Here is a 13,497-nt window from a genome sequence, read left to right as displayed (position 1 = left end):
CCCCGCCGCCACCCAGCCCCGGTTCCCTGTTCCCCATCGGGCATTCGGAGCTGGCCGTGGGGGGGAGGGACCGAGAGGTTCCCTGTTCCCCATCGGGCATTCGGAGCTGGCCATGGGGGGAGGGACCGAGAGGTTGGCAGGCAGGAGGTTGCCCTGCGGGCTGGGGGCAGCTCCTGCGTTGAGCGTCTGCCCCCTCGTGGTCAGTGTGTGTCATAGCGACCAGTTGTTCCGCTATTCGGTCAATTTGCATATTACCCTTTTATTATATAGGATGGATTATTTAGAAGTATATTGCTTAAATCTTAAATATATATGCTTCTAATATTTTTAACATTTTTTTTGGTGTGTTTTTTTTTTTTTTTTTTTTTTTTTTACTTAAATGCCAACTATATTTCTACAAATAGTATTGTAGGATGAAAAGTTATATTGAATTTCTGAACTTTCGGTTAATATCACCACATTAATCTCCAGATAAGAGCATACCCATTTATATTTCCTGTAGCAACAGATGTCAGTTTCTAATATCCTAACTCCCACCAATATCTGGTGTTACCAATTTTTAAAAGTTCTTGCTAATTTGATAAGCAAGGAAGAATATCTTCGTTTTAAAGTATGATTTTTTTAAACTACTGCTTTGATCACATTTTTACTAATCAGTTTTCCTTTCATAAATTGCCTGTTTTTATTAATTTGTGTGCAAGTTTTTCTCTTTATTTGTAGGAGCATTTAAAGTCTCATTTTAAGCAGAAGAGTGCAGTTAAATCTCCTTTCTAGAAGCACAATTCTGTTGGTTACAGAAGATACTTGATGGTGGTTCTAATTAGGGAGAGATAATTAATGAAGGTCAGAAGTTGTCTGTGGCAAAGTGGATTCAAAGTGGAGAAGGAACCTGAAGGGTTGGATAATTGAATATGATAAGTGAGGGAGAGAGAAGTTTCAAATGAGGCTCATATGTGCACTGTGGATACCTGAGTGACTAATGAGGCCTTTAACAAAATTTGGAAACCCAGGAGGGTGAAGAAATATAAAAAAAATAATGAATTTGATTTTCGTAGAGGTTGAAGTCATCTGAAGTTAAATATGGGTCCATTGCTTGCTCAAGAGAGAAGATGGGTGGGGAGAAAATTGGGAATTATCCTATCTAATAATAGACAAATATGCAAATTGACCATACCTCTGACACACCCACAAGCCACGCCCACCATCCAATCAGAGCGGGTATGCAAATTAACCCAAACCAAGATGGCTACAGCCACAGAGAGCAAGGTTTCCTAGGTAACAGAGGAAGCCAAGCTTTCCGCCTGCCCTTGCCAGGCCTAAGCCTCCACTCAAGCTACAAAGTTTCAATTATAGAAGGTAAACAAATTCAAACAAATGGCGGCAGAATGGAGCTTGAGAGAGCAGGCCAGGGTTGCCGCCGGCAACAGGGGAAGCAAAGCTTCCTGCACACCCTGGCTGGGCCCACCCGCTTAAGACAACAAAGTTTCAATTATAACCCCAACACAAATGGCTGCCGGCCTCGGCCTCGGAGGGAGCCCCAGGCTTGGCTCCGCTCCAGGCTACAAAGTTTCAGTTGTAGAAGGAAAATAAATTCCAGATACCAGGGCCTCTGCTTGGGTTGCCAGGGGACGTGGCCAGCCTGCAAACCACCACAGGCCCCTCGCTCAGGCCGCCCCACACCCCAAGGGAACCCCTGCCTGATCCGGGACGCCCTTCAGGGGAAACCAGCTGGCCCCCACCCCTGTACCAGGCCTCTATCCTATCTAATAAAAGAGTAATATGCAGATTGATCATCACTGCAACACATAATATAGCTGCCCCCATGTGGTCAAAGATCCTGCCCTCATGTGGACACAAGATGGCCACCACAAGATGGCCAGCAGGAGAGGGCAGTTGGGAGGCACCTGGCCTGCAAGGGAGGGCAGTTGGGAGGCACCCTGCCTGCAAGGGAGGGCAGTTGGAGGTGATCAACCCTGCAGGAGAGGGCAGTTAGGGGTGACCAGGCCGGCAGAGGAGGGAAGTTGGGGTCAAACAGGCTGGCAGCAGAGTGGTTAGGGGGTGATCAGGCTGGCAGGCAGAAGTGGTTAGGGGCAATCAGGAAGGCAGGCAGGCAAGCAGTTGGGAGCCAGCAGTCCTGGATTGTGAGAGGGATGTCCGACTGCCTGTTTAGGGTGCGATCGGGCCTAAACGGGCAGTCGGTCATCCCTCCAGGGGTCCCAGATTGGAGAGGGTACAGGCTGGGCTGAGGGACAACCCCCCTCCATGCACGAATTTCATGCACCGGGCATCTAGTCTGCATATAAACCAGAAATATAGAAGTTCAAGAAAGGTGTCTGGCTGGTGTGGCTCAGTAGTTGAGCATCGACTATGAACCAGGAGGTCATGGTTCGATTCCTGATCAAGGCACATGCCCAGGTTGCGGGCTCGATCCTCCTGGTGGGGCGTGCAGGAGGCAGCCAATCAGGGATTCTCATTGATTTCTCTCCCTTCCTCTCTGAAATCGATAAAAATATATTTTAAAATGTAGTTCAAGAAAGATTTAGATAGATTAATGAATTTTAATTGCCCTCAGTTATAAGAGAACCTAGAAAAACTTGGGGTTGTGAGGTTGAACTTCCTAGAAGGTAATGATGTCATACATATCAGAGATTATTCCGTGATAAACTTGGTAGGAAATGTTGGATAAATAATTGGCCTAATCTGGAATAGTCATTGCTTTATAGTAAATGGTCACAGTTGAATGATATGCCCAGACAAATGGCTGCTGTCAAGAAAGGAAATTCCATGTTCTGTGATTTCCCCTTCTTCTCCCCCCATACTCTTTGTACATAGTTCAGCATATGATTTGACTTTTGTTTTCTTGACTGTCTTTAAGACCTTTCTGGCATATTTTTTTTCATGGTCTATTGTGACCTCTAGATTTCATATTTATGCAGACAGAACTATCTGTCCTTCAGTCCATCTATCTCTTCATCCATACCTCTCTGTCTTTATCTTATTTTAATTTTTATCCCTTATATTTATGATTTGTTGAATATCTCCATATCTTTTAGGGTAGTATTACCATTTTAAAAAGGGCAGTGATTTCAAATATTTTAACCAAGATCTTTTTTCTTCTCCCTATGAATCCCTCTTTATCAAGATGCTTACTACTAAAGTGTAGTTAAGCATGTGTTAAGTATATTTGTTTCCCCTTCCTGTCTTCATTAGATATCTATATATATATAAGCCTAATATGCAAAGTGTCCCCTTGGGAGTTCAACTGACTGGGAGTTCGATCACTCGTAATGACGTGCACTGACCACCAGGGGGCGGTGTGGAACGAAGGAAGGCCGCAGCCGGCAGCCTTATGGGACCCTACCTGTGCACAAATTTCGTGCACTGGGCCTCTAGTGTGTAATAATGTTAATTCTAAACTTTCAAAATGTTGAAAGTTTTCAAATCCCTAATCCTGTCTTGAAAAACCTTAAGCCTCTGAGCCTCCTGATTGAGGAGGTGGTTCCCCTTTGGTCCTTCTGAAATAAAATAACATGAAGAAGCATCTCAGCCAACGAGTGTGTGTGAAACTTGGAGTAGCATATTGTAGTAGGCGTGATTAAGAGAACTTATCCTGTGGCTTTCACTCTGTCTCTTAATAGCCTTTTGATCTCAGGCAGGTTTTTGTCTGTAATCCCTTTTCCTCATGATGCAGAAAATACCATCTCACAGAATATTCACAATAACTGTGTTTACATTATTAAGCACTTGAAGGCAGTACCTGGCACATAAAAGTCCTATAGAAGTATTAAATGACTTTTTTAAAAAGTCTGATTTCTTTTTATATCATTTTGAACTTTAAAATTTGGTCAAAGAATTTTAGTGAAATTAACATTTAAACCATTTTATCAATCTTGTAAAATGTTTATAGTATAGCTATTTTTTTAAATATATATTTTTATTGATTTCAGAGAGGAAGGGAGGAGAGAGAGAGAGAGAGAGAGAGAGAGAGAGAAACATCAATGATTAGAGAGCCATAGATTGGCTGCCTCCTATAGGCCCCCTATTGGAGATCAAGCCCCACCATCTGGGCATGTGCCCTGACTGGGAATTGAACTGTGACCTCCTGGTTCATAGGTCAACTCTCAACCCCTGAGCCAGGCAAGCCGGCTGGGCATTATTTTCTTTATGGGGTGCAAAATTACACCCAAGAAGGGCCATTTGGTCGTACTGCCAACTTCTGTTAATTTCAGACAATTAGCCCCATTTGAAATGTGATTTTTGATTAGGGCAATCAGTAAACATGGAATTTTTCTGAGATTGCCACGCTGATTAGGTAAATTGCCACTTGAGTTATTGGCGAAGTCTTGGTTTGTGTGGTCTTAGAAGCTCTAGAGAATGGATACGTTTTTAAAGACCAAAGGAAAAATTGACATTTTTCTTCTCTTGCCTATACATTTCTGAAGTGCAATTCACTATCTCAGAATTTTTTTTTCTCTCTCTCAAATGGATCTTTCTCTTAGAGCTATGCAAATGAATGATAGTAAGTTTTTTACCTTGTACTTTATTACTTATGGACTAGGAGATGTTTCTTCTTCATAAATACTTAAGGGTTGTATATGTTTTGCTCAGGACCACATGAGGAGATTTGTTTAAAGGTAGCATTGAAGTTTGTCTTTGATTCTTTTTATTTTTTTGGATTGAAAGCAAGAGATGTTATAATAATTGTGACACAGTTTTTAAAGTCTTGCAAAATATGTTTAGGTTTTAATAAAGAACTATATTTTTTACATGTACTAAATCTATGTGAGAAACAAAATTGTTCTGGAAGTGAGAAATAATAAAAGCAAAATAGAGGGGGAAGTAGTTGGCATACCAGGTAGAAGTGATGGAATGAGAATTTGTGCCATATTTCTGGGCACTTACAGGTATACTAGAGGCCCGGTGCATGAATTGCACGGGTGGGGTCTCTCGGCCTGGCCAGCGATTGAGGCCTGTTGGTGGGGGACTGGCCAGCAGGGGGAGGGGCCGTGGGAGGTTGGGTGTGGGAGTGCACTGACCACCAGGGGGCAGCTCCTGCGTTGAGTGTCTGCACCCTGGTGGTCAGTGCACGTCATAGTGACTGGTCGACCGGTTGTTTGATCATAACAGTCGTTTAAGGCTTTAACATATATATATAGACTAGAAGCCCAGTGCACGAAATTTGTGCACGGAGGGGGGTTGTCCCTCAGCCCAGCCTGTACCCTCTCCAATCTGGGACATCCCTCTCACAATCCAGGACTGCTGGCTCCCAACTGCTTGCCTGCCTGCCTTCCTGATTGCCCCTAACCACTTCTGCCTGCCAGCCTGATCACCCCCTAACCACTCCGCTGCCAGCCTGTTTGCCCCCAACTTCCCTCCTCTGCTGGCCTGGTCACCCCTAACTGCCCTCTCCTGCAGGGTTGATCACCTCCAACTGCCCTCCCTTGCAGGCCGGGTGCCTCCCAACTGCCCTCTCCTGCTGGCCATCTTGTGTCCACATGGGGGCAGGATCTTTGACCACATGGGGCAGCTATATTGTGTGTTGCAGTGATGATCAATCTGCATATTACTCTTTTATTAGATAGGATAGAGGCCTGGTACAGGGGTGGGGGCCAGCTGGTTTGCCCTGAAGGGTGTCCCTGATCAGGGTGGGGTTCCCTTGGTGCATGGGGCGGCCTGAGCAAGGGGGCTGTGGTGGTTTGCAGGCCGGCCACGCCTCTTGGCAACCCAAGTGGAGGCCCTGGTATCTGGAATTTATTTTCCTTCTACAATTGAAACTTTGTAGCCTGGAGCGGAGCCAAGCCTGGGGCTCCCTCCGAGGCCGGCAACCATTTCTGTTGGGGTTATAATTGAAACTTTGTTGCCTTAAGCGGGTGAGCCCGGCCAGGATGTGCGGAAAGCTTTGCTTCCCCTGTTGCTGGCGGCAACCCTGGCCTGCTCTCTCAAGCTCCGTTCTGCCGCCATTTGTTTGAATTTGTTTACCTTCTATAATTGAAACTTTGTAGCTTGAGTGGAGGCTTAGGCCTGCAATGGCTGGCGGAAAGCTTGTTTCCCTCTGTTGCCTGGGAATCCTTGCTCTCTGTGGCTGTAGCCATCTTGGATTGGGGTTAATTTGCATACTTGCTCTGATTGGATGGTGGGTGTGGCTTGTGGGTGTGTCAGGGGTATGGTCAGTTTGCATATTTTCAATTATTAGGTAGGATAGGTAGACTATTGAAAGACTTCTTCTTTTACCCGACTGGCGTGGCTCAGTGGTTGAGCATTGACCTATGAACCAGGAGATCACGGTTCCATTCCTGGTTAGGCCATGTGCCCAGGCTGTGGGCTCAATACCCAGTCTGGGGCATGCAGGAGGCAGCAGATCAATGATTCTCTCATCATTGATGTTTTTATCTTTCATTCTCCCTCTCTGAAATCAATAAAAATATATTTAACAAAAGGTTTCCCCCTTCCAAAAAAAAAGTGTTTATACTTAATGTACTTTACATTCCAGTTACAACTATTGGAGTGGTTAACCTAACATGTAGCATATTTGAATCTAATGAATATGTCCTTCTGATGGTGATAACATTCCCTCTATTTCTACTGTTCCTAGGAAAAAATATACAAGCTTCTTTTTATCTTCATTCAGTTTTAAATTTATATATTTGAGATCCTGTATGGGAGTTTCTGTAAGTACCATGGAGATTATGTATGCTTTAGCAGTTTTAATATATAAAAACCCTGGGTTGTAACTACCAGTAACGACCAAGGCTCGACCAATCGGAAATCAGTGCTGGGTTGCCATGGCGACCCAGTGCTGACTGCTTCCGCTGCAGACACGGTGCCCCAGCACTGACTGCTGAGGGGGCTGTGAATCAGGGCCAGAGAGAGAGGCCTGAAGAGAGAAGCAGGGACTGATCCATTGCCTCTGTGGCAGCTTTGATCAGCACTTGCCTCTCTCTTTCTCTCCCAGTCTGGCCAGCAGCCGCACCTCCATTTCTCTCCAGGCCTCCACCGGGGCTGCTGATCAGCCCCGCCTTTCTGATCAGGCCCCGTTGATAGGCCCAGAGATGCTGACTGGCATAGGAACCGACCAATCAGAACCAAATGTGGGTGCTGTGGGGAGCCAATGGCTGTCTAGGAGGTGGAGCTTTTGACACTGACTGGCATAGAAACTGACCAATCAGAACCAAACCTGTGTGCCGTGGGGAGCCAATGGCTGCCTAGGACCAAATTGGCCAGCAGAGGAGGGCTGTTAAGGGCGAGATCAGGCCAGCAGGGGAGGGCAGTTGGGAGCGAGATCAGGCCGGCAGGGGAGGGCAGTTGGGGGCGAGATCAGGCCAGCAGGGGAGGGCTGTTAGGGGCGAGATCAGGCCGGCAGGAGAGGGCAGTTGGGGGCGAGATCAGGCCAGCAGGGGAGGGCAGTTGGCGAGATCAGGCTGGCAGGAGAGGGCAGTTGGGGGCAACCAGGCCAGCAGGGGAGGGCAGTTTGGGGCAATCAGGCAGGCAGACAGAGGCAGTTAGGGGCAACCAGGCTGGCAGGGAGGTGAGCAATTAGGAGCCAGCGGTCCCAGATTGCAAGAGGGATGTCTGACTACCAGTATCTGGTCTAAACCGGCAGTGGGACATCCCCCAAGGGATCTCTAATTGGAGAGGGTGCAGGCTGGGCTGAGGGAACCCCCCCATGCACAAATTTCGTGCACTGGGCCTCTAGTCGTATATAATAAAAGCCTAATATGCAAATCGACTGACCAGCGGAATGATGGGCAGAATGACTGGTCGCTATGATGCATACTGACCACCAGGGGGCAGACGTTCAACACAGGAGCTGCCCCACAGTGGTGGCGGCAGGGGGCGGGGTCAGCAAGCGGGCGGCACCAGGCCAGCCAAGGTGGGTGCCGGCAGGCCCCTCCACCCTCCAGTCGCCCGGCAGAGGGAGGTGACTGGCATTGGCAGTGAGGGGCTGGGCCGGCAAGCAGGCAGCACCAGGCGAGCCAAGGTGGGTGCCAGCGGGGGCCTCCCGATCGCCCCACCAGTCGCCCTGCAGATTGGCCCTGGTTGCCGGTCAGGCCTAGGGATCCTACCCGTGCACGAATTTCGTGCACTGGGCCTCTAGTACCATTTATAAAGAAACAACCTAGAACCAGAATCAAGAAAATAAGTCTTAATGGTAAAGGGGGCATGTTTTCAGACTGACCACAGTGATTCTGGCACATGTGAAGTACAGCACTAGATGGGAGTCTGAATGAAATTCACTGTATTTCTTGACTTTTGTTGTTTTAGCTAATTTTGTATATGTAACACACTAAAAATACTTCTTAACTAATTTTCACTAACCTAATTTTTGTACAATTTTGAATAGACCAAAGGACTTCAAGTTTAACAAAGTAATTATCAGAAAAAATAGCCGAAATGTTGATTTTATTTTCAATAAATTGCTTTCTCATACATGGTTAACTCATTGAAAAGGGTATAATGTGTTAAGGTAAATATGTCTTGAGTTTTTCCATAGAAATAAACCACACAGATAAAATGATGGTTGTTGTCTTCTAAGAATTTCTGGTTTTACCTTCTCTAATTATGACTTACTCGTCGTGTACAGTCTGTATTAGTGACTTGGAAGTTATTCTGGACCTAGACTAGTGATCCTTCTTGCCCTGTTTTGTGTGGGTTCTGTGGTGATTAACTTCCTGAGTTCCCACTCAGGTTTTGAACATAAAATGACCACTGTGAAACCTCCTCAGCATTGCTTCTCAGTTTGACTGCTACTAGTTTGATTTTTAAGAGATTCAAAAGGGACTTAATGCAAATTAACTAGAGATGCCACCTCTCTTTCAATTTAGAATAGGAAATAATGATGATGAAAGCTTTTCCGTTCCTTTCCAAGAGAGACATATGGGGGTTTCGCTCCGTGGACCTAGCGCGAGCGGGCTAAGGAGCTGCAGATGCTGCTTGTCATGGCTGCTCCCCCAGGTGGAGCTTGTCCACTTAGGAAACTTGTTTCGGGCTAGCATTGTCAGAGAGTTGAGGTAGGAGGAAGCCCAGGGCAGAAATAGCCAGTTGTCTCACACTGGAATCATTGTGAGCAGCCAGGTAATTTACTTTGTTCCATATTCTCCTTTGCAGGGGCTTTTTAAAACACAATTCTTTCTTTCTCTTTTTTTGTTTTAAGTAAACCCAGATTGCATTTGGGGGTGGGGGTTCTAAATCTAAAGAAAGATAAGATTTCATTGCTTCTTTCCTTTAAGAAAGTAATTTTGAAAAGCATGTTTCTAGTTTGTGTTTCCATTAAACTGTGAGCCTGAATACATTACGGTTAAGCCTTGTTGCCCTTGGGTCTCAAGAGTCTGGAGGAGGTTACTGTCCTTACCAGTGAACTCATTAGACAACTCCTGGAACCAGCTGTTTTAATTAGGTCACACACAGATCCTGCTGAAGGGTGCCGAGGTGACTGCAAGACTGGAGACCAGAGTGGCGGTTGGTTGATACCAACCTACTGAGCTACTAACCTCTCCTGCTGACCAGTGTTATGGAGTGTTCCTTTAATCCCACTTATGTTGAGGAGAGTAGCCATTTAATTGTTTCTTATAGCTAGATGTTGCTAGTTCAGATTGGTGTTAGGGGAAGAGGTTTGACTGTCAGAAAACAATGAAAAAGTGGGTGGTCCATTTATTAACACGTCTTTCTGGCCCATGCTAGAGAGATTGTGTGCTCTCTGCTCTATGTTATGATAGCTAGGTAGGTCAGGGTTCCTTTTCAGTTTATACATTTACAAGGCAAATTTCAGGATTTCTATTAAAGTTACTATACATTAAATTTGTATTTGTGGGGAAAAACCTAATCCTTTAGCGTAGCATTTAAAATATAAATGTAAAAAATACATGTATATCTTTACACACACACACACACACACACACACACACACACGTAGCAAGAGAGAGAGAAGTTGTGAATTTAATGACCAAGGTTACTAAAACTGCATTTTGTTACTGAAGGAAAAATAACAAAATGAATTTACTGACCCTGTTTAGTATCTTTTTACATTTCCAGTCTGTGTAAATATGCTAGTTTATTTAGTTCATATTGTCTGATTTTTGCAAGAGTTAATTATAAAATATGTGGGTAGCTAAATAGTGATTACTTATTTAAAAAAAAAAAAACACACAAACTTCTGTTTAACCTTTCCCTGTTTATTTTTCAGATATGAGGCCCCAGGATTCCTGGCGAGGTCCTCCTCCCCTTTTCCAGCAGCAGAGATTTGACAGGTAATAATAAAGCAAACATCACTTTTAAATATTTTTTTGCTTCAACATGTGAGGTTTGGGCTTTTCTGTTTTGAAATATACTTTCTTCCCCTAAACAGTTTCTCTTGTGCCTGTTCTTTAGGAAAATAGATGGTTAACACATTGAAGTAAAAGGCTCGTGTTTATATACTTTCCTACTTTTCTTGGTCCTTGGCCTTTATTTTATTGAAGCTTTTGAGGTGCCCTGGAAAATGCAACACAGAGAGCTTAAAATTGTATTAGGTTTTGGTAAGGCTAAACAAATTTCTTTTTAGAAGGGTTGTGCAGCTTAATGAGGCATAACTAATGGTGTTCCACTTTTATCGTTTCTGGGCTGGTAATGCAGCACAGTACAGACCAACCATTGATTCTTGCTGCAAACCTCTTGAAGTCCTAATCAGCTTCTTTGGTACAACTTTTTCAGGGCTGACAAGCCTATTGTAGGGCAGTGTCACTGTAGGTCAGTAGTTATTAGTTGCCACTGAAAACAGTTTCTTTAACTACTTAAGACTGAACTGAATTAAACGCAGAAGGGACTCAGAAGAGGATTATGGGATCTGCAGTCTAATAAGTACCATGGACTAGGAAGAATGTGACATGGTTTAATAACAAGGGATGTTTGACATGTGTTTTTTCATTGATAAGTTGTGTGCTTCTAAGTCAGGTGGTCTCTACAGGACAAGACAACTAGGCATGTTATGAATAATTATATTAACAGCTGTAGGGTAATTATATTAACAGCTATAGTATAATTTTTAAAAGGACAGTTTTAAAATTTATCATTTCATGCTGGTGTGCTGCCTCAGTTAGTGCTAAAATGAATTAAGCTCTGTCATAGTAAGGCTTCCTTCTTTGCCTTCCTAATTCTAATGTGTTTTGTTCCCCTTTCCATTAGCGTTTTAGCAGTCTGATCTGTTCACATCTAAAATGAAAAAGTGTTTTGTTATGAATAGGGTTATAAATGCTGCACCCCTTTTAAGAAAACTCTTTACTAAAGACTAAAAGACTCTAAAACTTAATTATTTTCTTCAAAAAGATAAATCATGTTATTCAATTGTTTATTAATAGTATCAACTGCTTATTGCAAGCTGCATTTTAGATTTAAGACAACTGATATACCTGTATTTGTTTTGTTTTCAATTGCTCAAAGCACACTGGATGTACTATTTTAATATCCTCAGAGTTGTACCATTTCCAAACAAATTAAATGAGTAAAGGGTAAATATTTTTCTAAATTACATAGTACACATAAGAGCTTATCTCTTTTTAAATAACTCTTTCTGAATCACTTTTGTCAAGTGTGATTTTAAGACTTGGTTTCCTAACTTTGTTTCTTTCCTCTTTCTCATATTATTAATAATTGCTAACATTTATCATCTGCTTACAAAAGTGTCAGCACTGTGCTAACATGCTCTTAAAAACATGCCTTCATTTATTCCTCCTAGCAACCGTTTAAAGATGCTGTTATTTTTATAGATGAGGAAAAGAATGAATGCACCCGGAAGTTCAGTACCTTACTTAAGGTCTTCCTTCTGTACCATTCTTGACTAAGAAATTTTTCACTTGAACAAAGCTCATCAGAATACTTACTCTGAGCATATTACAGTAAAGCCATAGGAACTTCAAAGGATGTAAAGGATCTACTTCCACTTCTGAGGCATACTTCCTTTCCCAATAGCTTTTCTTTCCCCTCTACACATTAAACATTTTCTTCAGATTATTACCATTGTCCTGGTGTCCATAATATTTTTTTTGTTTTTCTGCCCTAGCCAAGTATTGGTATTATCCTTTCTAACTTTGTGAACTCAGCAGATTAGGGACAAGTTTTGTGGGGCATTTTTGGTTTAGCTTTAGTCAGAAACTTAAAACCAGGCCTTAAAAAACAAAAGTTTGATGTGAACATAATACAATTCTGTTTTATGTCTTAAACCATGGTCATTTAAGAAATACATCATTTATTCATAAAGAGAGTTTGAATTTAGTCATGCTAAAAACTTCATTAGCTTATTAGCAAATACAGTCTATCACTCATTGTGGTAGCACTTGTCATTCTCATCAATCCAACCTTAGGAGACAGAGGAGAAAGTATAAACTTATATAGTCACTTTGACTTTGCTAAGATGTCACAAGTAGTAAACAGTAGAAATTCTTACTAGGACAAGGTACTGATCCTTAATTCAGTACTTTTCCACTGTACTGTTTTGAATGTTTGCTTGAGAACCCTATGGAAAAGAAAATTTTCAGTGTACATATTTTTCTAAACTACACTTTTAAATTATTTCCTACTTTGAGATAGTATTTATAATTCATATATTCATTTCACTGAAAAATACAACAGGAACACACACACACCCCTTGCCTCCCCACACAAAGACAACCTAATGTTGATACACGCAGAGATGTCCAGCATTCTGCATCACTTGAGTTCCGCCCCATTATTTCTGTTCTTGGCAATGGAGGCTTGTCTTTTCTAGCCATATTTAAAGTGGCTATTTAGTCTTTAACTTATGGGTGTTAAGTTTAGTTAGTCCTGGAAAAGCTTTAAAAACTCTGATTGCCATTTGTACAAATTAAAAACATCCAAATTGGAGTCATTACTTCACATTCCAAAGCAGTAATTAGGTACTTAAGAATATTGTTGCCATCTCTGATGTCAAATAGTTGCCTCAATCAGTAGCTAGTAATTTTTAAAAGTTAAAGTATGTTAGCCTCAACATTTCTATCTCATATTTAAAATGTATTTTCCAAGGCAAATTTCAGTTTGTATTTATCAGTTAATATAATTAGTATAGAAATATGATAAAGCTTGTGGAAAATAAAAACTTTTCTGCCAGTAAAGGGAAAAAACAAAGAACATGCATGCCCCTCTTACCTTGTTCATTCTGCTTAATTTTAATTAAATTATTTTATAAAATTTATCTTTGTCAACATTTTAATTAGTAATTCCAAACAAAAAGGAGAACTTAGTTTTTAAACTGTGCTTTGTTTTTAACCTATTTTTAAAATAATATAAAATTACATTTATATAATGTATGTGATTCTTACTAACAGATTTACATGTAACTCAGTTGAGTGAGTTTTATCATTGTAAAACTGAGAACAATTGATTACAGTTACTACAATGTGTGAGTTGCGTTGTTGGTGTGTGTGTTTTGCATTAATGGCCCAGTTTTGATGAGCCTCTTTGGTCACAGCAGAAACCTTACCCCCTCACTCCTGCAGAGACCAGAAGAGA

At 42.3% G+C, this 13,497-nt stretch overlaps 1 protein-coding gene across 1 annotated transcript in view; it reads left to right on the top strand.

Annotated features, from left to right (window-relative positions):
* XRN2 (5'-3' exoribonuclease 2) overlaps window positions 1–13,497 on the top strand; it is a 94,005-nt gene that overhangs the window by 74,479 nt on the left and 6,029 nt on the right. The window contains exon 28 of the mRNA XM_079783977.1: window positions 10,181–10,244. Coding sequence (XP_079640103.1) covers window positions 10,181–10,244 — 64 coding nt within the window. The remainder of the gene's footprint in view (window positions 1–10,180; window positions 10,245–13,497) is intronic.

The sequence above is a fragment of the Cnephaeus nilssonii genome, assembly GCF_951640355.1.
Source record: "Cnephaeus nilssonii genome assembly, chromosome: 11".
In the NCBI taxonomy this organism is placed as follows: Eukaryota; Metazoa; Chordata; class Mammalia; order Chiroptera; family Vespertilionidae; genus Cnephaeus; species Cnephaeus nilssonii.
This window is presented reverse-complemented; position numbering and strand designations above follow the sequence as displayed.